Raw genomic sequence first — 23,550 nt, 5'->3', positions numbered from 1 at the left:
ATACACTGGAATTTAGAAGAATGAGAGGTGATCTGATTGAAACATATAAGATTATTAAGGGATTGGACACGCTAGAGGCAGGAAACATGGTCCCGATGTTGGGGGAGTCCAGAACCAGAGGCCACGGTTTAAGAATAAGGGGTAGACAATTTAGAACGGAGTTGAGGAAGAACTTTTTCATACAGAGGGTTGTGGTTCTGTGGAATACTCTGCCTCAGAAGGCAGTGGAGGCCAATTCTCTGGATTCTTTCAAAAAAGTTAGATAGAGCTCTTAATGATAGCGGAGTGAAGGAATATGGGGAGAAGGCAGGAAAAGGGTACTGATTGTGGATGATCAGCCAGGATCACAGTGAATGGTGGTGCTGGCTTGAAGGGCTGAATGGCCTACTCCTGCACCTATTGTCTATACTGTTGTATGTTCTATGATTGCACCCAATTTATACTCCAACATGTCTGAGTCAGTGTCTAGAACATCAAACATATCTTAAATGGAAGTTTAAACAATCTTTGTTGGAAAGTTATATTACCTTCAGCTTTGAAAAGAAAAACTCAGAAGTCCTCAGTTGATATATCCTGTTGCACTGGGCCAGACAATTTGATTTTCCCTCCGTAACGCTGAGGTGTTTTATGGTGCTTCTGGTTAAGATGGGGTAAGTCATTATAGGCAAGATACCAAATATAAGAACACAACGGTTGGAATGGCTAGGCCACCCATCATAGATAATGAAGTGATTTAACTATGCACAGTTCAGAGTACCACTACTATGCCATGAATAGGTTCCTGATAATTTATTTGCTTTTCACGGTTTTTCTGCAAAACATGTGAAAAATGAAATGCTTTGCATCCTGTGGAGCATGGCTAGCACAAAAGTGCTGCAGCTCTGATATAATTCCAATTATATGCATCCCTTGTTGAAGAAAAACTTTAAAAGATTACTTCATCTATAAGCACATTAAACAAGAAGAGTCAGTTACAAGGTCGTGTCTTTGTATGACTAATTGACTGTCAACCAGTTTAGTACTTTAAAGTCAAAACACTCAAGTTTAACAATCCGGTAACAGAATACATGAATATAGGAACTTGGGGAAATAGAAATGACCATTTACACTATCCAATTCATGTTAGCTGCATCTGGATTCCCGACCTGATTTGATCATTTTTCGTCTTTTTCAGATTGTATCCATATCTTTCCACTTTCTGCTGAATCAGTAATTGACCGAATTCCCTTTTGAATACTTCAACAAAGTCAGCATTTACTACACTAGGTGCCAGCCCTTTCCATAAATCAAAAACTCCAAGCGTGACAAAGTTATTTCTGAAGTCTGGTAGAGGCCTCTTCACATTCCATTCATGTCGGCTAGTTTTTATATGTTATTTCTGTACAAAATGCTTCTCTCAACATTCACACCATTAGTTCCCTTCAACTTTGTTTCAGGAACTTGGATCCCTCCTGTCCCTTAATCCTTCAGAATTGTTGATTTATAGAATATACTCTAACCAGCTGCAGGGGTTCAGATATTTTATATCCAGAATAATGAATAGCTGGCTGTGAGTGAGTTACGGGCTGTAATCTGATCATGAGCCTCTGAAGATTTATGCAGAGAATAATGAACACTTGGAAAAGATTCATCTGTAAACTGTAATTTTTAAATGAGAATTTTTTTTTGCAATAGGCAGACTCAATCATGGAACAGCCAACATTGGTTTACTCTGAAAATACAAACGCAAGTCACTGAACAGAGTCCACAATGGATTGAATTTCTGATTAAAAAAACCTGCGCTGTCAAACATGACTGCTGATGCAAAAATATTTCTGCATCAAACACCACTGCCTTTGCGTCTGTTTACAAACACAACCATCTTTCACAGAACTTCCCATTTCTTTTATCTTCAAGAGCATTGCTTTGAACAGACAAAAGCATTTGTTACTGTTTTAATCCAAGAACTGAGAAAAATGATAATGTTAAGTTGTAAATGAAAGTGGAAATAATGTTTTCACTTAGCTTTTTTTTTGCTGCTGGGGTTTTGCAAAATCAACTAAAACTATATTTCATCCCAGTCATGCTGTATTATGAATAGGCTGGTGTACGATATCTCTTTCAGCACAGTACTACTGCATGCAGCCCTGCTGCTTTAGTGATAATTTGATGGCTTTTTATTGCAAGTTTAGGGCAGGCAGGAGGGTTTAACAGGTTCTTAAGTAATTAGTAATTTTACCCACCCCACCAAACAACATTTAATCAGAGATAGTTGTTGTAGTTTCATGTTAGTGTTGTATTAACAGCTATAATGGGAAATCTGACCATGAATGAAATGTATGAGAAAAAGCAGTTGCCAACTCTCTCTCTATAGTACCAGACTTTTTGCCAGGCCAGAATGGCACTCCAGTTGCGGGTGTGGGCAATAGCCTTAACATTTCCCTTTACTCTTGCCTAAATTATTACAGACACTTATCGGTTGAGGGAGGAGGAGAATTAAGTAACCAATCAAAAACACAATTAATGATGCCACTAAGATCTGACTGTGGTAATACTGGAAACTGTTTGTACATGATTCCTCACAAAATCAGTGCTGCATTTGGATCATTGTCAGAATAAATCTGAGGACAACTATCTATCTCAGAAGCTTTAAAAGCATTCATTGCTATTACACTGTCAAATTTCTCATCTAAGTTTTCTCTTCTATTAAGTCATCAAATAACTCAGCCACAATTAGTGTTTCTTTGAATTTAATAATATGTTGCCTAAAAAATTGTTTGGTCATTATTTTATCATTCTTGATAAATATTGATAGGCATTTGAAATTAATATTACCCAGTCTAATTTTTAATTAGAGCATGATGAATGAAGAAGCTGTTGAACGGTTTTACACGATATATATTTTCTGATTTCAGAGTTTATCAAAATCATTTAATTATAACTATTTATGAATTTTTCATGACCACAGGAAACCACAAAACCTCTTAATCATGCTATTAGAGGCACATTTTAACAATTAATTTGTTAATTGAATGGTCTCAAATTTTTCTGTGGCAGATGAATGTTAGAAGCATTTTTGGTTCCTGCTTCTGTAGCAGAATACAAGTAACTAGTAATTGCTTAGAAATGAATGCATCAGACAGTTGATTCTTTTACACAGGACAAAAGATTCATTCGTCTTCCTTTGTCAAATACCTTAAAACTAATTGGCATTGTAATTGGCATTGATGTCTGCATTTAAATAGCAGCATTCCAAGTTAGAAGGTAACAATCTTTCTGGCTTTGATCTCACCATCAATCTCTAGCAGAGAGAAGGAATAAAATTACCCATCACGATAAAATTTACAGGAAATTTACAGTGCAAGGATTTCAGGTGCCTGTATTATAATTAGATAAACTACCTGAGAAAAAATATTTGTTTTTGCTCTTGCCCATTCTTTCACTTTTTTCTTTATTGCTTGATCTTACCATTTTGTGTGTGTGTGTTGGGGGGGTGGGAAAAGGGCTTGATTTGCTGTTGTTTGTGAGTGTGATGGTTGTTAACACAAACAGCGCATTTCACTGTATATTTCGATGTACATGTGATAAATAAAACTGAGTCTGAATCATTTTGTAAACCATTGATCTAAGAAGCCAATAAACCACCTGATACAATCATATACAGGTAAATTTCTACATCCACAAGAAGCTACGGGAAGGGGCCAGGTCTTGCTCTTTATCCTTCAGTAATGTCTAAAAATTGGAGACTCTTTCTTCCTTCTCTTGACAAGGTAGATGTGGAGGGGATGTCTCCTATGGTGTAAGAATCTAGAACAAGGGGTCATTTTTTAAAAATAAGATGTCACCCATTTAAGGTGGAATTGAGGTGATTTGTTTCCTCTTCAGAGGGGCATAAATCTCAAAGGTGGTAGAAGCAAAGTCTTCTAATGTTTTTGAAGCAGATATGGAACTTGATTATCAAAGTGAATAAATATTACTACAGAGATGGAAATACAGAACTGAGCTTACAATCAGATCAAAGATCATCTTAATGAATGATAAACCATATGGTCGATTCCTGCTCCTATGTTTGTATGTCTTCTCCCACACGTCCAGTACCACTATTCCAACCCCGCCCCTCCGTAATCCAGGTCTGAGAAAAAACCATGTCTGTGACCAAACTAATGAAAAGTTCACAACAGGACTGATTACTAATTGAGGTAAAACAAACACTGCACTTGTATAAGTACCAATTCAGAGATACGCACCAATAAAATATGCCAGAAGTATAGCCAGTACCACCGAGGCAGCGATAGAGCACAATGCAGCGCACTTCCAGCTGCAGTATTTGGACGGCTTCTTGAGTTTAAAAGCATTTCGGGAGAAGGTGCTTCTGGGCAAGAGTCGCGGAGGTGGAGAGTAGACGGTACCAGAGGTTAAAGGATAGCCTGGTGAAGATGTGCTGAACAGAGGTGTTGTCCCAGAAGAGGTCTTAAAAAGAAAGTGCCTGGAAGAGAGAAAGAACAGTCTTCAGAAAGGAAGTACACAGTCTAGCATGACTTCTTTTGCACTTCAAGCCTGGCCAATGAGAAATGAACAGAAGGCTCAAAACCTTGCCTGTTCTTAATGGATTACACTTTCCCATTTGGAATCCAAAAATTCTCTTATCATATCATAATTGTATTTCAAAAAGAGCTTGGCCTGGGAACTTCAACCCTTATAAGGAGAAATTGTTTTTATTTTTTAGTCCAAGGGCCAAGATTAGTTTGGTGTGCTTAGCATCAAACTGGTAGCCATGAACACACCTGCATTTTTATCTTGCAGAACAGCTAAAATATCACAGCATTTGTCAATTATCTAGTGGTAGAAAGATTTAGTTGCAATGTCACAGCCTGCACTTCATTTGATGTCTATCAAGGGAATGATGGATCTTACTGCACATTGTTGGGCAAAACACCAAAGAAAGCAGTATTCATATTCACTGGGCAGAGAGTGCAACATCTTGCTCAGAGCTTGTAATGTCGCGTAGTTCCTTTCTAGATATTTATACAGCTAGTTCAAGCAAATAAATTCTCTTGCTGGTGCCAATTAAGCTCAAACCTGTAAAACTGAAGATGATGGAGATTGATAAAGGGGCTAATTTGCAGTCTCTAGTGTCTCCAAGGGGCTAATCTTGCTGGCTGGAGGCAGTAGTTCTGATCAGAACCGCCAGCGTTCAGCCATTTAAACTTCACTAAGTCGAAGGCTTACCCGCTGTTGAGCGCGGAAGTCTGAGTCTAACTGAGTGACAGATGGTGCCGCATCTGTCACTACACTCTGTCGTTGGATTCCAACGGCACAATCCAGTCTTGATGGGAATCCCCGGCATTATGTTGGGAAATTATCTTTCAGATCATATGCCTGGTTTGACGTGGCATAGGGATCTAGAACCCCAGTGCGGATTTGATTCTCGGCCTGTAAGCAAGGAGGCAAGTGGGAAGGTATGTATTCTTTTAATAGTTTCACTAAAATTAACACCATTTATTATTTTTAAGTCTTCACTTTTTTATAATTTTTAAAAATGCTTATTATTTTTTCTTTAACCATTAATTGATTTGATATTTTTTTCATGTTTATGGATGTTTGTAATCTATGAAACTGTAGGAGCAATGCCTTTGTTTAAAGTCCGTGTTATTTCTTGATTCCACCCTTATAATTTCAGCTCACTCTGACTCTGTTGCACTCATTGTTAATTGCACTGATTTTTTTTTCATTTTTATATATCTTTTGAAGCTTTTACATTGTTTTATGTCTCTTAGAGGCTTACACACAAATTTACTTCCTCCCTCTTCTTTGGTCATCCTTTGCTAAATTCTAAAATCCTTCTAATCTTTAGACTGACTACTGTCTTTTTGGCATAATTATAAGCCCTTTCCTTTAATCTAACACAATTTTGATATCTTGTTAGCCAGGTTTGGACCATATGTCTCCAGAGGATATTATTCCTTAAGGGTATAGAAACCTTAAGAATGATGAATTGCTTCTTAAAATGTGTTGCCATTATTTAAATAGCTCCTTATCTTTATCAAGGCAGTGAAGCTGGGCATGGAGTTTGCAAACTGTCAAAGTTTTCAAGGTCTTTTTGGGGATCCTTGAAATTACTTTACAATTTCTCTATTAATCAACTCATTCCCTTGTAGTTTGCTTTGCAGAAACTTAAGAGCCTTATTTCCCTCATGGCCAGATCCATTTGAAAGTCAGAGGCAAATTGTATCAAATTAGGAATATTCTTTTCAATAGACTCTTTTACTACAAGGTCAATTAACCCTGTCTCCCAGAACAATGTTGGATCTGAAATAGTTTGTCCCTCTATCCAGAAAATGAGCTCAAATGCATTCCACGAACTTTTTTCCCACTGCTACTGCAGACTTGGTTTGCCTAGTGCATGAAAAAAAATTATACTCCACTCTAATTTTCAGTCAAAAATTGCAGAACAAACCAGAGGGACCATATGACTTTCTCTAATCCCTAAATGTGGCATTAAACCTATTTGGTAGCTGTCTGAAATAACTGTGCACCTGCATCTGTCGTATTCTAATCTAGGTACCCCCACCCCAGCAGAGGTGATCCTCCTTAACTTAAAGTCATTCTGCAAAGCTGGCTGTGACAATAAGTAGTGATAGGATCTCAGGTGGTACTTCCTGAAGTCCATACCCTGAACTCTCTTGGTAGACAACTAGCCCCTGACATTTGATTTGTTTTGAGTAATTGGTTGAAACTTTAAAATTATTCAACTAAACTTAATTAGAAAACAAAACTTAGATTGAACATGAGGGGAAAAATAAATTTAATTACAAACACCTTGAAGCACTAGAGATTAATTAAAAACTTGAAAATACATAAACTGCTTATCTGCACTTAGTACACAGGGAATTAATTCAAGCTGGAGTCGATGGACCCTTAAATGAACGGGGTTGTGCTCCTTAGGACAGCAATCGCTGCCATAAAGTTGATGGACTGGATGCAAAATGCATCCATGTTCTTTCAAAAAGGCCAGCAGTGAAGCAAGTCAAATGTGTAGTATCTGGCCTTCAGCTCATTCCTGACTTCTGCGTTCCAACACACAGCTGGAGAATTCGGTGATGAACTGAACAGAGAGAGGCAGAAACAACAGGTATTGTAAGTACTGCCTTGCCATTAGGATTGAGAGCACGTTCAACAAATTCAATGACTGGGGTTAAACTCATCACTCAATAGCTATCATTGCCTTGCAAAGTGAAGAATTACAGTTCCTTCCATTAATCAGCAAAAAATGTAATCTGAAAATGCCACTTTTCCTGAGAATATCTCTTTACATTAATTTTACACTACACTGGGGCCTTTTTGAATATTTTGCCTTTCTGAAATGGCTGTCATACCCATTCAGGATTAGTTAGCTGCTTGCAATAACATGGTGACAACAAAAGCTGGAATCAAATCATGAAACTGACAGATTTTGTTTGTGTCAGAGATTAGTGTTAGGTTTTCTGCCATTTTCCACATTCAGAATGTCAGGAAATTCCAGTGTGAGTCAATATTTCGAGATTGATTGACCCACACTGCAGCCAGCAGTGAAGACATATTGCCTGTTTATTTATAAGCTCCTCAGGAATGAGTCTGCGATGCTGGTGGGTCCTTCAGTTGTGAGGCACAGAGTCTTAACATCCTGCTTTAATAGTTGGAAATATCAGAAAAGCTTTTCATGCAGCAAACTCACTCTTTCCAGTAGATATACACAGACTATTCCAATATGAATTCAATACAAATACAAGAAATAGCAAAAATGGATTGGTTACAAAGCCATCAGATAAGAGGGAGAAGATCATCATAGTCACTATTCATGAGTGATTGCGTTCCAATGATGCCATTTTCTTGTTTTTCGCTGCCTTGTCTCTCATGTAAATTATTGGTATTATATGACCAAATCAAAGCCTAAAATTTATCCAATTTTATTCTCTATCAACACAACAATTCTTGCTGGAAATTTAGTTGTACACATTTGTGATCCCTTGTGGAAAAAAAATTTTGTAATCTATGAACTCTTTTGAGACAAGTATCTACTAGCACCTTCCACTCTGGCTCTAATATATAATGCTCTAACTCAATCCTAACTCTGAAGCAAACCTCACCTGAGACTCTGACTTGATCCTTGATTGAGGCTCCAGTCCATCCTTCATCTAGAATCCAAATTAACCTCAAACCACAATGAGTGAATCCTCCACCTTTTCTCCCTTCTCATTGGCATCTGCAGTTGGTTCCACTCTCAATTTACATAGTACTTTCCTCTGCCACCCAATTATGTTCGTACCAATGATCAATATTCATCCCCATAGTTCATATGCTGTAAAGATGACAATGAACATGTAATACAGTGCATCTCAGCATAAACCAATAACTTTTCCCATTCCTGTTCTAACAAGGGATCCTACCACTAAACGTATCTTTACCTCTCTCCCCACCCCACCCCCACCTCTGCTTTCTGCAGGGATTGCTCCCTTTGCAATTCCCTTCTCCATTCGCCCCTGCCTGCCAACACTTAACCTTGAAAGTGGTCTAAGTGCTTCACCTGCCCAGACAGCTTCTCCCTCACCTTCATTCAGGACCCCAGGCAGTCTTTCCAGGTGAGGCAAGACTTCAGCTGCAAATCTGGCGGGTTCGTCGATTGTGTCTGGTGCTCTGGATGCATCCCCCTCTATATTGGTGAGACCTGTCATTAATTGGGGGACCACTTTGTCAAGCACCTCCTCACCACCCGCCACAAGCTGGACTTTCTGGTGACCAAGCATTTTAATTCCAATCGCAAACACGAGGAAATCTGCAGATTCTGGAAATTCAAACAACACACACGAAAAATGCTGGTGAACGCAGCAGGCCAGGCAGCATCTACAGGAAGAGGCACAGTCGACGTTTTGGGCCGAGACCTTTGGTCCTGACGAAGGGTCTTGGCCCGAAACGTTGACTGTGTCTCTTCATGTAGATGCCGCCTGGCCATTTTAATTCCAATTCTCATTCCCATTCTGACGTGTCGGCATGTCGAGAAGCAACACCTTATATTCCGTCTGGGGAGCCTCCAACCTGATGGCATGAATACTGAATTCTCCTTCTGGTAACCAAATTTCTGTGCACCCCCTTCCTCTAATACCCACTCACACCTTTTACATCTTCTCACCTGCCTATTACTTCCCCTTGGGTCCCCTCCTCTTCCTCTTTCTCCTCAGGTCCACTCTTGCATCCCATCAGATTCTTTCTTCTCCAGCCCTTGACCTTACCCACCCACCTGGCTTCACCTATAACCTTCCAGCTGGCCTTCTTCCCCACCCACAACTTTTTATTCCGGCATCTTCCCCCTTCCATCTCAGTCCTGGGGAGAGGCCTCAGCCTGAAATGTTGACTACCTATTAATTTCCATAGATGCTGCCTGACCTTTTGAGTTCCTCCAGTATTTTGTGTGTGTTGCTTTGAATTTCCAGCATCTGCAGACTTTCTCTTGTTGATAATAACTTTTCAGATACTTAAGATCAGAACTCATTGAAAACAAAGATATACAGTACAATTTATGTGGTGCAATAATTGTGTATAATACATAAAAGTTATATCATAGAAATTATTCAGAAAATCTGAATTTACTGCTTATTTTCCTTCAGTTACTAAATTGTTCAAGCTCTTCTGTGACGTGATGTGTTAATATAGTAAGTCCAAACATGTACAACACTGTTCAACTGTGATGGCAATGAATGTTAAACTTGCCTTGGCATAAATGTAAGGCAAGTCATGTCTGATCTGGTCTGATGCTGCAGACTCCAGTACTTGGTAGGTTCCTTTTGAATGAGGGAGTAATGGGCCTTCAGTTTTTAGTGCAGGTAATCCTGTTCCCTGCTTTTAACCCAGCGCTTGCACTTTTTGAAATTTCAAATATGATCCAATTTGTTTTTAAAGCCAGGCTACCTCGACCCAGAGCTGTTCAAGATCAACTTCTGTGTCAAGCTAAAGTCTTTAGACTGAGGATTAACAACCAATCAGCACTCATACTGAGCCACAGGCAAAGGCACATGGAGGTATCATTGATTAATTGAAGTTTTCTATGTTATATGATTTAGTTCATAAAATCACTCGAACAGGAATGTGAGGAGCTAATGATGGCTGCAGAGATTTTTGTGGACCTGGGCGACTTCTTTGAGTTCATCCGCGAAACAGTTTAAATATTTGTTCTCATGTCTTTTTTTTTCATTTTCAAGGTGGCTGGGGTCCTGTTGGAGTGCATGATCTACAACTGTGCTCAAACTACATTCTTCACGGACGGTGGGTTCTCGCTCTTCAGACCCCGCCAAGTGGCCTGTAGTTGGTGACCTCCAGGAGCGCCTTGCAAGACGTGCGCCTTTGGGGTGCAGCCCTGTGGACAACCCGATGCCTCGCTGATGTCACAGATTGAAGCATCGCAGGAGATCAAAACACCGAGACAGCGGGCATGGCCGTTGGAGGCCTTTGCTCCCGAGTGATCTCTCTTTCGACGATTCTGGAGTCAGGGGAGCTCGAATAAGTGACGCCGCAGACTGTAACATTGAAACAGTGAACTGTTGGCCCCCTCTCTCGCTGTAGCAGGAGTGACATCTCTCTCTCTCTCTCTTTCTCTCCCTCCCTCCCTCCCTCTCCCTCATTAATGAGAGACAGGGCGGACTGAGATGTCGAAGTGTTAGAATGGACAGTAGTTTTTGAAGAATTCTAGATCATGGTCTCTGGGGGTCTGCTAATGCTTGCAAGGTGCCTGGTGGAGGCTGATGCTTTTTGCTGAAGCAGGGGGTAGAGGGAGGGTATAAGCTTGATGCTTTGCTGCTTGTGTGTGGGAGAGGAGGGGGTTTTGGGGTTCTAACATCTTTCTGTCATTCATTCTTGGTTTTATTTTCTCTCCATTTTGTGGATGCTTGCAAAGAGTAAGGATTTCAGGTTGTATACTTTATACATTCACTGACACTAAATTTAACCATTGAAGGTACATCCACATTTTGCTCTGAAAGATGGGACGATGTGATGATCAATGCTTAAGGTTGTGGGTCAGTTTCTGAAGGGAGAAATGGTTAAAGTTATCTGTACCGCTGAGGAATTATGTGATCCATGGAGCCTGGACAGAAAATGCCTGATACATTGCACCTTACTTCTGCTGCCTTCTTTCCTTCCTGTTGTACGTTCTCTACATTTATATTCCTCTTCCTCCTCAGGTTATTGCCTGCTGACTGATAGAAAGGAGTAGACTATTATTATGGCCCAATGGCAGGCAATCCAGTATGCCTTCAGAATAAGACACTAACTCAATTGCAGGGCAATTCCACCTGTTGAGATAATAGCGGGATGTTTTCAGCACCAAGATGGTGTGCCAAGGCAGCACACTTTTCCCTGATGATCTGCTGTGCACAGGTTTCTCTGCATAGTTGTGAGCCATTTGAATGGGTAATCTTTGTATTGCTGTGCTGGGTGTAATAAAGAAGGCACAGATGGGGGTCTAAATGAAGAAATCTTGACTTTGCAGGGTTGCAGACACTCAGTTTTGTTGTGCACATTACCTGTTGAGGGAGTGCAATTGCTTTCTGCAAAAATGAAATTTATCCAAGGCGATGGATATGCAGTCCATAAGACCATAAGGTATTGGAGGAGAATTGGGCTATTCAGCCCATTGACTCTGCTCCACCACTTCATCATGTCTGATTTATTATCTCTTTTAATCCTATTCTCCTGCCTTCTCCCTGTAACCTTTGACAACCTTATTTTGCCAGAAACAGAAAAAAAGTATGGATATGCTACTTTGAGGTTGTAGCTTTACCTTACGACACTAGGAGATTTCAGTCACAATCTCTTTTATAAAGCAAAGACATCTCAGATATTGCTCTCTGCTGAAGCTGTGGGTGAGAAATTGTTCCCTGAAGATGTTCAACAGACACGGTCTCCCATGAAGAGCACTTCTCTCCCTCTTCCCTTCAAGAGCAGCTTGCCTGCTCACTGTGGCCTATTTATTGTCTCAATTGCACAACACGTTTGTGAGCCTTTCTGTGATCACCCAATTGCCTTCAACCAACAACACACTCCTCATCACACTCCCCCCCACCACCTCAGTAAGGCTGAGCAGCCTATCCATGTCTGGAAGCAACTTGTTTTGAATCAAGGTTTTAAATAAATAACTAAGTATTTCTACACCAGATTGTCCACTCCATGTGCTCCACTGAGAGTTCAAACAATTGTTAGAAAGCTGTAAAATTCTCACAGAAGCAGCCTGAGGAAAATAATCCAGTAACTAACCTGTAAATAATTCCTGATCTCTTCAAATAATACGGTTGGGGATCCTTCATCCCAGCTAACATTTATTCAGCTGTTCAGAGTTAAAGTAGGATATTAGCTGGACAGCACCCTTTGAAAATGGCAGTGCTGGGATCAACTCGTGATTTGGACTGATTGATATGATCACTGGGTTGCTTTGCATACTTCCACTAGTCATTAGGCAAATCTGCAATATCTACTTTAACCTCAGAAACTTTTAAATGTACACAAGTGTATCTCGGGTCACTCTCAGGTTGGAGGAGCAACACCTCATATTACATCTAGGTAGCCTCCAACCTGATGGCATGAACTTCAATTTCTCTAACCTGGTAATTTTCTCCTTCCCCATTCCCCACTCCAGGTAGCCCCATACCTCTTCTCTTCTCCTCATCTGCCTATTGCTTCCCCTTACTCCCATGGGCCACTCTCCTCTCCAATCAGATTCATTCTTCTTCAATCATTTACCCATTCCACCCATCACCTCCCATCTCCTCCCTTCTACACCTCCCCCCTCCCCTACCCACCTGGCTTCACCTATCACCTTCTAGCTTGTACTCCGTCTCCTTCTCCCACCTTCTTATTCTGGCTTCTTCCCCCTTCCTTGCTAGTCTTGGTGATAGGTCTCAGCCCAAAACATCGACTGTTTATTCCTTCTCATAGATGCCGCCTGACCTGCTGAGTTTCTCCAGCACTTTGTACGTGTGACTAAGTGTATCTAGGGGCCCATTTTAATGAAATGGATACCCCATGGTGTTACCTAAGAAGGTTAGTGCAGGTCCCTTCCAGAACCACAAACTTCCAAATCGGAGTTCAATCCCAATACAAGTGAAAATAAAGTTTGAAAAGAAGCAAGCCAATGAGAAGCATCCCCACTCTTCTTGTGCTATAATGATAACAAAGTAAATCCTCTAATTGACTGTCAAATAAATCATACCTAGCTTTTTAATTTTATCACCTTTACCACGGGACATTACTTTGTCATGCACATTTGTGTGCAATTTGCTTTTGCAATATGCATTGCCTTACATTAATCTACATTCATATTCCCTCCTGGTCAGGTAATTAAAAATTCCATTGTAGAGAAGTACCAAAACATGGGAATGTAAAATTCAAGTCACAGAAGCTGTCAACAAGATTAGGCACTTCATTTGCACATTGCTCTAAAGCTGGCCCATTGAGAAGGAAAATAAAAGAAAAGAAAAAATATTGTGAACTGCAACAGGAAACATACTGGTAAGAACGGCAAAATTAATTGCTTTCACAACTAATTCTTTCAGAATGCCAGTTTGTTGATCTAAGTTTTTTTTTCCATACCTTAACTGTGTGTTTGGTATAATTGAAACAAAAATGAAAACAAAAAATACTCAAAATATTGCTCAAATCTGTCAACACATGGCAGAAATTAATTTAAAGTTATTTCTTTTATTACAGTGATACATTATGCCTGCTTACAGTTAAAAAGTGTTGGTATTTCTTATTGCATTTTAGAGTTTTATATGTATGAATTATCTAAATAGGTATAGTTCTTAAGTCTTGATTTTAACATGGTCCTTTCACCCTGGTCCCAAGTATAAATCAAACCCAAATGACAAGTCTTCTAAAATTGCCTCCTGTAAAAGTCTAATGATAAATGAGGTATGGACATCATCAATCCGAAGGGAACAGGTGCTGACACAAAACTGGTGGAGACAGGGCATATTGCCATTAGACAATGAGAGAGTCACTGAAAAGAATGAAGCAGAATTTGCCTGTGATCTCACCCTCTGGAGAATGTTACAATGAGGCTTAACACAAACTTGAGGAACAGCGAGGGCCTCCTCCGCTGTCTAGACATGTTGCAACTTCTGGACTCAATATCAACATCCAGTAACTCCCTTTCTCTGTATCAGAACTGGTTTCTGCCATAAGTCATCTATCAGTGATATTGGCCGAGATTTTTTCTCTCTTTCTCAAAGTCTAATCTGCTGATCCTGTCCGTTGGCTCTGCATTTGTCTCTATTATCACTCTCTACGTGCAACTATTCACCCATTGACTATTACCAATTTCCATGGCAACCCTGACAAATTTGGGCCTCACCTTATCAAAGATATATTTTTTTAATCATATCTTTTTCTACCACATGCTCTTCTCAGTTTAAAACGAATGCATATTTCTCTCCTACCCAGTATTGATGAATGATTTTTAATCTGCAACATTAACTCTGTTTCTCTTTCCATTGATGCTGAATGACCTCCTGGGTGTTTCCATCATTTGCTGCAATTGTTTTCAGAATCAGAACCAGGTTTTATAATTATTGACATGTGTCATGAAATTTGTTGTTTGCAGAGCAATACGGTGCAATACATCAGAATCAAGTGTAATATCACCAGCATATATAGTGAATTTTTTTGACTTAGCAGCAGTAGTAAAATGCAATACATGATAATATAGAAGAAAAATAACTAAATCAATTAAAGTATATATATGTATATTAAATAGTTAAATTAAAAATAGTACAAAAAACAGAAATAATAAAAAAAAGTGAGGTAGTGTTCTTGGTTCAGTGTCCATTTAGGAAACGTATGGCAGAGGAGCAGAAGCTGTTCCTGAATCGCTGAGTGTGTGCGTTCAGGCTCCTACCCGACTTTAACAATGAGAAGAAGGCATGTCCTGGCTGATGGGGGTCCATAGTAACGGATAACATCTTGCTGTGGTACTGCTCCTTGAAGATATCTTGTAAACTACGGAGGCTGGTAAGCAACATGGAGCTGACTAATTTTACAACTTTCTGTAGCTTCTTTTGAACCTCCGCAGTAGCCACCCCTCATACCAGACAGTGATGCAGTCGACATAATGCCCTCTACAGTACATCTGTAGAAGTTTTTGTGTATTTTAGGTAACAAGCCAAATCTCCTCAAACTCCTAATGAACTATAGCCACTGTCTAGCTTTCTTTATAGCTGCATTGATATGTTGGGACCAGGTTAGGCTCTCCTCTCTTCCTGTGAAATGGGGACACCTCTTTTTCCCTTATTAGGGAGAGAGAGAAAGCCTGTGGTATGTTGAATTACCGGGTGAACAAGTAGTCTTTGGGGTACTGCAAGTATGTGTCTTTATTGATGCTTTGCTGCACACTTGAGTGCTCGGTGGGGGTGTCAATGCTTTTTTTGCTGATGGGGGAGGGTAGGGGTCATTGCTATGCTGCTGCTTATGCATGGGAGGGGGATCTGGGGGGGCTTTAGGGTTCTAACATTTAACTGTCATTCATTCTTTGGGGGCACTCCTCTGTTTTTGCAGATGGTTGTGGAAAAAAAAGAATTTCAGGATATATATTGTATACATTTCCCTGACATTAAATGTACCTTTGAATCTTTGAAATCTTTGAAGACCATAGGCCATAAGCATAGGGGCCAGAAATAGACTCTTTGGCCCATCCGCCATTCAACCATGGCTGATCCTTCCTATTCCCCTCCTTAGCCCGACTCCCTGGCCTTCTCCCTGTAACCTTTGAATGCTGTGGAGGCCAATAAAGAATCTATCAATTTCTCCTTAAATACACACAGCTGCCAATGGTAACAAATTCCACAAAGTTACCACCCTCTGGCTAAACATTCACTCTGCACCTCTGTTTTAAATGGATGCCCCTCTGTCTTAAAGCTGTGTCCTCTGTCCTAGACATCCTTTCCACATCTACTCTGTTCAGGACTTTCAGCATTTGAAAGGTTTCAATGAGATCACCCCTTAACCTTGTAAATTCCAGCGGTGTAGGGCCAGAGCCATCAAGTGTTCCTCACATGATCACCCTTTCATTCCCGGAATCATCCTTGTGAACCTCCTCTGAACCCTCTCCAATGCCAGCACATTTTTTCTTAGATGAGGAGCCCAGATCTGTTCACAATACTCAAGGTGAGGCCTCACCAGTGCCTTATACAGCCTCAGTATCACATCCCTGCTCTTGTATTCTAGACCTCTTGAAATGAATGCTAATATTGCATTTGTCTTCCTCACCACCGACTTGACCTGCAAGTTAACCTTCAGGGTGTTCTGCACAATGACTCCCAGGTCCTTTTACATCTCAGATTTTTGGATTTTCTCCTCGTTTACAAAATACTCTGCACATTTATTTCTTCTATCAAAGTGCATGACCGTACATTTTCCAACACGGTACTTCATTCGCCACTTTCTTGCTCATTCTCACTAAGCCCTTCTGCAGTGTACCTGTCTGCTCAACACTACCTGCCCCTCCACCAATCTTCATATCATCGGCAAAGTTGGCAACAAAGCCACCTATTCCATCATCTAAGTCTTTGATATACAGCATAAAAAAGTGGTCCCAACCCCAACCCCTGCGAAACACCAGTATTCACTGGCAGCCAACCAGAAAAGGCTCCTTTATTCCCACTCACTGCCTCCTGCCAATCAGCCAATGTTCAAATCATGCTAGTAACTCTCCTGCAATACCATGGGCTCTTAAGTTGGTAAGCAGCCTCATGGGTGGTACCTTGTCAAAGGCCTTCTGAAAATCCAAATATACAATATCCACAGTACCCCCTTTACTTATCCTACTTGTAATCTCCTCAAGGAATTCCAACAGTTTCCCACATCTGTCCAACAATTGAGGTCAGGCTAACTGGTCTATAATTTCCTTTCTGCTGCCTCCCTCGTTTTTTAAAGAGTGGAGTGACATCTACAATTTTCCTGTCCTCAAACTTTCCTTCAAATTATTGTTCAGTTCCTTCTTGAAAACACTGACTGACACTGTTTCCATCACCCGTACAGGCAACAACTTCGAGATCTGAACATTCTTTGCATAAGAAATCTAACCACTGATCGTTCGATTCCACACACCTTTCAGATACTGATCTTTCCTGTTCAGCTGTGTTGCTGTGGGAATTCACTTAATAGAAGACCAGTATACCTTCATTGATGGGGCTTGGCAACAAATTATCCTGGCGTTCCATTCACCCACCCCTTGTTTGTCAAACCAAATGTAAAGTGCTGTAAAATAAGAACCATCCAGGAGCTATGAAGAAAGAAAATAGTACATGGAGTCACAAGAGATTCTGCAGATGCTGCAAATCTTGAATAACACACAGAAAATCTGGAGGAACTCAGCAGCATCTATGAAGAGGAAAAAGCAGTTGACTTTTCAGACCAAGACCCTTCTTCAGGATTGGAAAGGAAGGGGATAAAAGTCAAAAGGTTGTGGTGGGGGTAGGGAAAGTGGTACACACAGGCAGGTGATAGTTGAGATCAGCTGAGATGGAAGGCAGGTGGGTGAGGGGGAATGAAGGAAGAAGCTGGGAAGTGATAGGTGGAAGAGGAAGAAGAAGAGAAGAAGAAGAATTGGAAGTGGAAGAGAAGGTGTAAGTCGGAGCAGGAGAAGGAGGAGTAATCTAATAGAAGGGGATAGTGGACCATGGAAGAAAGTGAAGGAGGAGATGGGTAGGTGTGGAGAAGAGAAGGGGTTAGAGGGGAATGAGAACTGGGAATGGAAAAAAAGGAGAAAGGAGAGGGGAAGAATTTACCGAAAGTTAGTGAAATCGATGCGGAAGTTATGTGAACATGCAGAATGTGTTGTAAAGCTCAAAAATAGGACTGATAACTCTGAGTATTGCCTACCATGACTACCTCTACTTATGCGATCATCAGGATACCCTTCCAAGTGCCTGTGCAGTTAATCATCTATAACAAGTACAATCCTGAGACCTCCACCCTATCTCCTCGATGTTTCTTAATCAGAAGATATACAATAGGAAATACCAAACACATATTGTTCTTCATCTTGGATAATTGAGTTGTTGAACAAAATTAACTAGCTTCTGAATGGTATCAAATTAGCTGATTTCAGTTGCCAACTCCTTTTCCAATTCTATCACACATTTTTATTTTATTTTTGAACAATTTTAATCTACATGAAGTACTTAATTAACAAATTGACTTACATCAGAAAGTCTTGTCAGAGCAAGGTTATATATCTCATAAATATTAAAGACTTAGGCATCAATTTCCATAATTCACTATTTAAAGGACTCCAGTCATCCTGGTGAGATAACTTGAGAAACATTTCCCACTGAAGTGATGGCGTAGTTGGCTTTACTGCAACAGAATTTACATCTGTCACAATACAGAAACCTTGGCTGATTATGATTGTTGTGGAATTAGAAGCCCAGAATTGAGTTGGTAATGGTACAACTAACAACGGGCGTTCAGCTGGACATCAATTTTAGAGTCAATTCAGAAGCACAGGAAGCCATTGCGTCCATTGGTTTTTGAAGCATGCAAAGGACAAAACATTGGTGAGACCATATGTGGACCATTGTGTTAGGTTTTGGTTACCCTGTTATAGGAAAGATGCCAGAGTGCAGAGATTTACGAGGAACTTGCCAGGACATGAGGCACTGTGTTACAGAGGGAGGTTGAGCAGGCTGGCATATTATTCACTGGAGTGTGGAGAAACGTGGGGCAATCTTAAGGGGGGATTAAGGTCATGAGGGATGGAGATACAGTGAAAACACACAATCTTATTCTCACTGTTGTGGAATCAAGAGCCAAAGGTCATAGTTTTAAGGTGAGAGGGAAGAAATTTGGGCATCTTTTTCACCCAGAGGATAGTATATATATATATGAAATGAGCTGCCAGAAGTGGTTGAGGTAGGTTATTTAACAACACTCAAATAATGCTTGGGCAGGTACATGGACAGGAAAAGTTTAAGGGGTATAGGCTGACTGGGACTAGCATAGATGAGCATGTTGGCCTACTTGGATATACTTGTGATGGTGGGAGAAGAGCAAAGTCATAGAGTTACACAGCACAGAAATGGACCCCATTCCACCATGTCTCTTAAAAGTTGTGATTGTATCTGACTTCACCTCCTCTCTGTGTACAAAATCTTTCTGCTTAAATTCTCTAGAAAACACCTTCCTTTTACATTATTCCTGTGTCCTCTTGATTTTGATGTCGCTACCATGAGAAAAAGATTCTGACCTCTATTCTATCTAACCCTTTAATAACATTACATACCTCTGTCAAAGTCAAGTTTATTGTCAGGTGCACAAGTACATGTATGCACTGGTGCAATGAAAAACTTACCAACAGATACATCATCATATAAGCAACATTCACAAGAAAAGCATTAATTTAAATTAAATTATAAATTATTTTTACAGGAAAATACAATTGGAACAAAAAAAAGTCCATCTGAGTGTAAAGTAATCAAAGTGGTCTTAGTGTTGCTAAACCGTAATGACTAGGGTTTTGCTAGTTGGTTAAGGAAACAAACGGTTGAAGGGAAGTAGCTGTTCTTGAACCTGAAGGTGTGGGACTTCAGGCTTCTGTACCTCCTGCCTGATGCTAGCTTCAAAAAGATGACATGGCCCAGGTGGTGGGGATTTTTGATGGTAGATGTTGATTTCTTGAGACAGTATCTCTTTTAGATTCTACCTATGGTGGAGAGGGCTGCGCCATGACTTATAGGGCAGAGTTGACTACTCTCTTCAGCTTTTATATTCAAATTGCCGTACCAGACCATAATGCAACTCGTCAGGATACTTTCAACAGTATATCAACACCTTGTACTGTTGTACAAGCAGTACAACTGCTGATGTGCTTTCCTTGTGATTCCATCCATGTATTGGGCCAAGGACAGGTCATCCAATGGGTTATTTCCTAGGAAACTAAAGTTGATGACTCTTTCTACCGTCAATCCCCCAAAATAGACTGGTGTATGTTTGCTCTCCTTTCCCTTCCTGAAGTCACTAATCAGTCCTTTAGTTTTGCTGATATTAAGCAAGAGGTTTTTGTGGCACAACCCAGCCAGGTGATCTATTTTGCTCTGGAAAGCTGATTCATCACCACTTCTGATGCGCCCAACAACAGCAGTGTCATCGGCAAATTTGAAGATGGCATTGGGGTTGCACTTAGACACATGGTCATGTCCTTATAGAGAGTAGAGCAGGGTGAGGTCGCCTCTCAGTTTCTTTTGCTAAGAAGAAAACAAACTTAGCCTATCTGATCTCTCCCCATAACTAAGATATTTTAAACCAGGTAATAGCCAGGTGAATTGCCTCTCCATTCTTTCCAGTACAACCATATATTGCTAATTATGTGGGGACCAGAACTGCACATAATATTCTAAGAACACTAACCGGCCTTTTGCAAAGCTGCAACATAAGGTCCCATTTTTTATGTTCTCTGCTCTGAGCAATAAAGTCAAAGAGCCATCAGAACATCTTTGTCAAATGGGGGAGAAATTAAGAATACTGGCTTTACACTCTCTGGAGTTTAGAAGATAGAATTCTCGAGAAACACAGTATACAAAATTTTTGGGGCTTGACAAGGTAGAAACAGGGCAAATCGTCTCCCAGCTGTGGCATCTAGAACCAGGGGTCACAACTTCAAAATGAAGGTAAGATATTCAGGTCATACATGAGGAAAGTTCTTCATCCAGAGATGGTGAATCTTTAAAATTCTCTTTTCCAAGGTCTGCTGTCAACTCAGTTGTTACATATATTCCAGATAGGGGTTAATTTATTTTTAGATGTTAAAGAATTCAAGGGACAGAGAAGCAGTGCTGAGGTAAGAGGCGAGCCATGGTCTATTGAAAGCAGAGCAGTCATGAGGGAACTAGTGACTGCGTCCTGCTTCTCCGACTTATATTTTTATATGTTAGGTTGTCTTTGAGTGATAGGCAATACTCACAAACATTACAATGGACTGCATCTGCATAAGCAAATGAAAATTACAAGAGTGAAATCTAGGCATCCATTGTGGGCCACTGACTACCATTTCTTCAGTCCAAAGCATTAACTATCTACTCATTCTCATAGACGCTGTTTGACTACTTGAGTTCCTCCAGCATTTTGTGTATGTTGCCCTGAATACCGGTGTGCATGTTTGTAGTCCGTGAGCTGTGGAGTGCCTGGAAGTGAAATGGTGGATTTTGTGCCACTCACAGCAGATCTCACCAAGTCCTCCATTTTCCATACCATCTTTTTCTTTCATTGAAATTTAATTGCTGGTACAAGTAAATGTGATGCCAAATGACTCAGTTTCTGGGCACAAATACTTCAAAGCCGTATGTTCTTTGTTTTCAAATTACTGATCAACTCAAAAGCTTAAGAAGCATTCATTGGTTTGCATTTTTACAATAAAATATAAGACCGAAAACTGCAATGTAAAACTGGCAATAAGGAGAGGTGCACATTCTACACATTGAACCCAGTACATGAACATATAGAGTGTGTATATGAAATATCTATCCAATGTATACAAACACATACTGTATTTTGTTCATAATATAAGACAAAGAGAACAAAGTTTACATGCTTAATTTGTGGTCACAGAAATGGAATTTTTCTGTTGTTATTTTTTTCCAGAGCTGCTCCAGGAGTCCCTCTGAAAATGTTCCTCTCCTACCAGACTATGTAGCTGCAGGGAGAATATACAGGATGACAAGCTTTTAGTCATGTTGTTCCTGCTATCACAAGCCAGAAAAACTTTAAGAACAGCTGCTCTTTCCTGCCACGTCATTTTTATTGCTATTTTTGAGGTTTGTGATGAAGTTAAATACTTCATCTTTCATTAGGAGTTTGAGAAGATTTGGTACGTCACCGAAGACTCTTAGCAAGTTTCTACAGATGTACCATATAGATCATTCTAGCTGGTTGTATCACCATCTGGTATGGAGGTCAATGCTCCCTCTATGACCATTGTGCGCAAAAATCTTGTGCTGTGCAATTTTTCTGCCCAGTGACAACGGCCTGTGTGCATTGAATAATTTCTTCAATAAAAGCAGTATAAATAAGCCAGTTCTAAAATTTGCAGACAAGTGATTGCAAACTCCATGTTGTCAACATCATCTGTGTCAGAAACTGAAAAAAGACATGTGATTGTGTATGGTCATGAAATATACTTAACGTGCCAATGAGGTAGAGGTGACAACCTTTTGTGTGCATTTTAAATTCCTTTGTGTGCTGGTAGTAAAACATGTGTGCATGCGCACACATGCTCACTTCACAGGGAATGTTGATGAAGGGTTGTCTTGACAGGATCAGAAAAGGTTGTAAACTCAGCCATTTCGATCATGGGCACAAGCCTCTCACCCAAGAGGGCATCTTCAAAAGGTGACGCCTTAAAAAGCTGTCATCCATCATTAAGAACCTTCACCACCCAGGTCATGCCCTCTTCTCACTGCTCATCAGCGAATAGGTATAGGAGGCTGAAGACACACTCAACAGCTTCTTCCCTGCCACCATCAGATTATTGAACAGGCCATGAACATGATCCCACCATTTCTGCTCTCTTTTTGCACTGTATATTGGTATATTGTAATTTATAGTATATTTTGTGCATTGCATGGTACTGCTGCCACAGAACAACGCATTTCAGAATATATACTGCACAATATCAGTGATAATAAACTCGATCTTAATTCTGATTTTGACTCTTTCTGAATCCTTAAATTCCTCAATTTACACACCCGAGTCACTCCTTTGTGGGCCAGGCACAATAAATGCATCTATGCAGGTTCCATCAGAGTGAGCAATAAATGTCACAGCCTCCTTCTTGAGTTTGTGACATGACATAGTAACTTAAAAGGAATTGGCCAAACTGATCTGGCTGTAACTAGTGGCTGTGAATGGTGTTCAGCACCTTGCAGGGAAATACATGGGGATCAACATTGACTAATCACACATCCACGACAGGCTGATTGACAAGTACCCACTGCATTTGTCATTCAGCTCCTTTGCTAGACTAAATGTGGAATACAACATCAAAGCCTGGTCATGCGGGGATTCCCTCGAGCCACCAGCATCGGTTTAAGAAAGGTTTCATCCCTTCATGGGGGTTCATGAGCTGGAGACAATGATGAAAAAGGTTGGTTCAACCATTTCTTTCTTATTTTACTTTGCTTAAATGCTTTAATCATTTATTAGTGATTTTATAAGACCATAAGATGTAGGAGCAGAAGTCGGCCAGCCAGCCAGAATAGGATCCCTTTATTCCCACTCTCTGTTTTCTGCCGACCAGCCAATGCTCCACCCACGCTGGTAACTTCCCAGTAATTCCATGGGCTCTTATCTTGCTAAGCAGCCTCATGTGCGGCATCTTGTCAAAGGTGTTCTGAAAATCCAAGTACAACATGTCTACTGCATCTCCGTTGTCTACCCTGCTTGTAATTTCATCAAACAATTGCAGTAGGTTTGTCAGGCAGCATTTTCCTTTCAGGGAACCATGCTGGCTTTTGCCTATCTTATCATTACCTCCAGGTACTCCGTAATCTCATTCCT

At 40.3% G+C, this 23,550-nt stretch overlaps 1 protein-coding gene across 8 annotated transcripts in view; it reads right to left on the bottom strand.

The window, feature by feature from the left end:
* The window catches only part of LOC134349198 (teneurin-2-like), a 3,136,038-nt gene that overhangs the window by 234,133 nt on the left and 2,878,355 nt on the right, over nucleotides 1-23,550 (bottom strand). For all 8 annotated transcript variants that reach the window (XM_063053178.1, XM_063053171.1, XM_063053173.1 and 5 more), the window contains one exon: nucleotides 4,227-4,465. In XM_063053178.1, the coding sequence (XP_062909248.1) occupies nucleotides 4,227-4,465 (239 nt within the window). The remainder of the gene's footprint in view (nucleotides 1-4,226; nucleotides 4,466-23,550) is intronic.

The sequence above is a fragment of the Mobula hypostoma genome, chromosome 7 (assembly GCF_963921235.1).
Source record: "Mobula hypostoma chromosome 7, sMobHyp1.1, whole genome shotgun sequence".
Classification (NCBI taxonomy): domain Eukaryota; kingdom Metazoa; phylum Chordata; class Chondrichthyes; order Myliobatiformes; family Myliobatidae; genus Mobula; species Mobula hypostoma.
The sequence above is the reverse complement of the archived record's forward strand: the minus strand, read 5'-3'. Positions and strand labels throughout refer to the sequence as shown.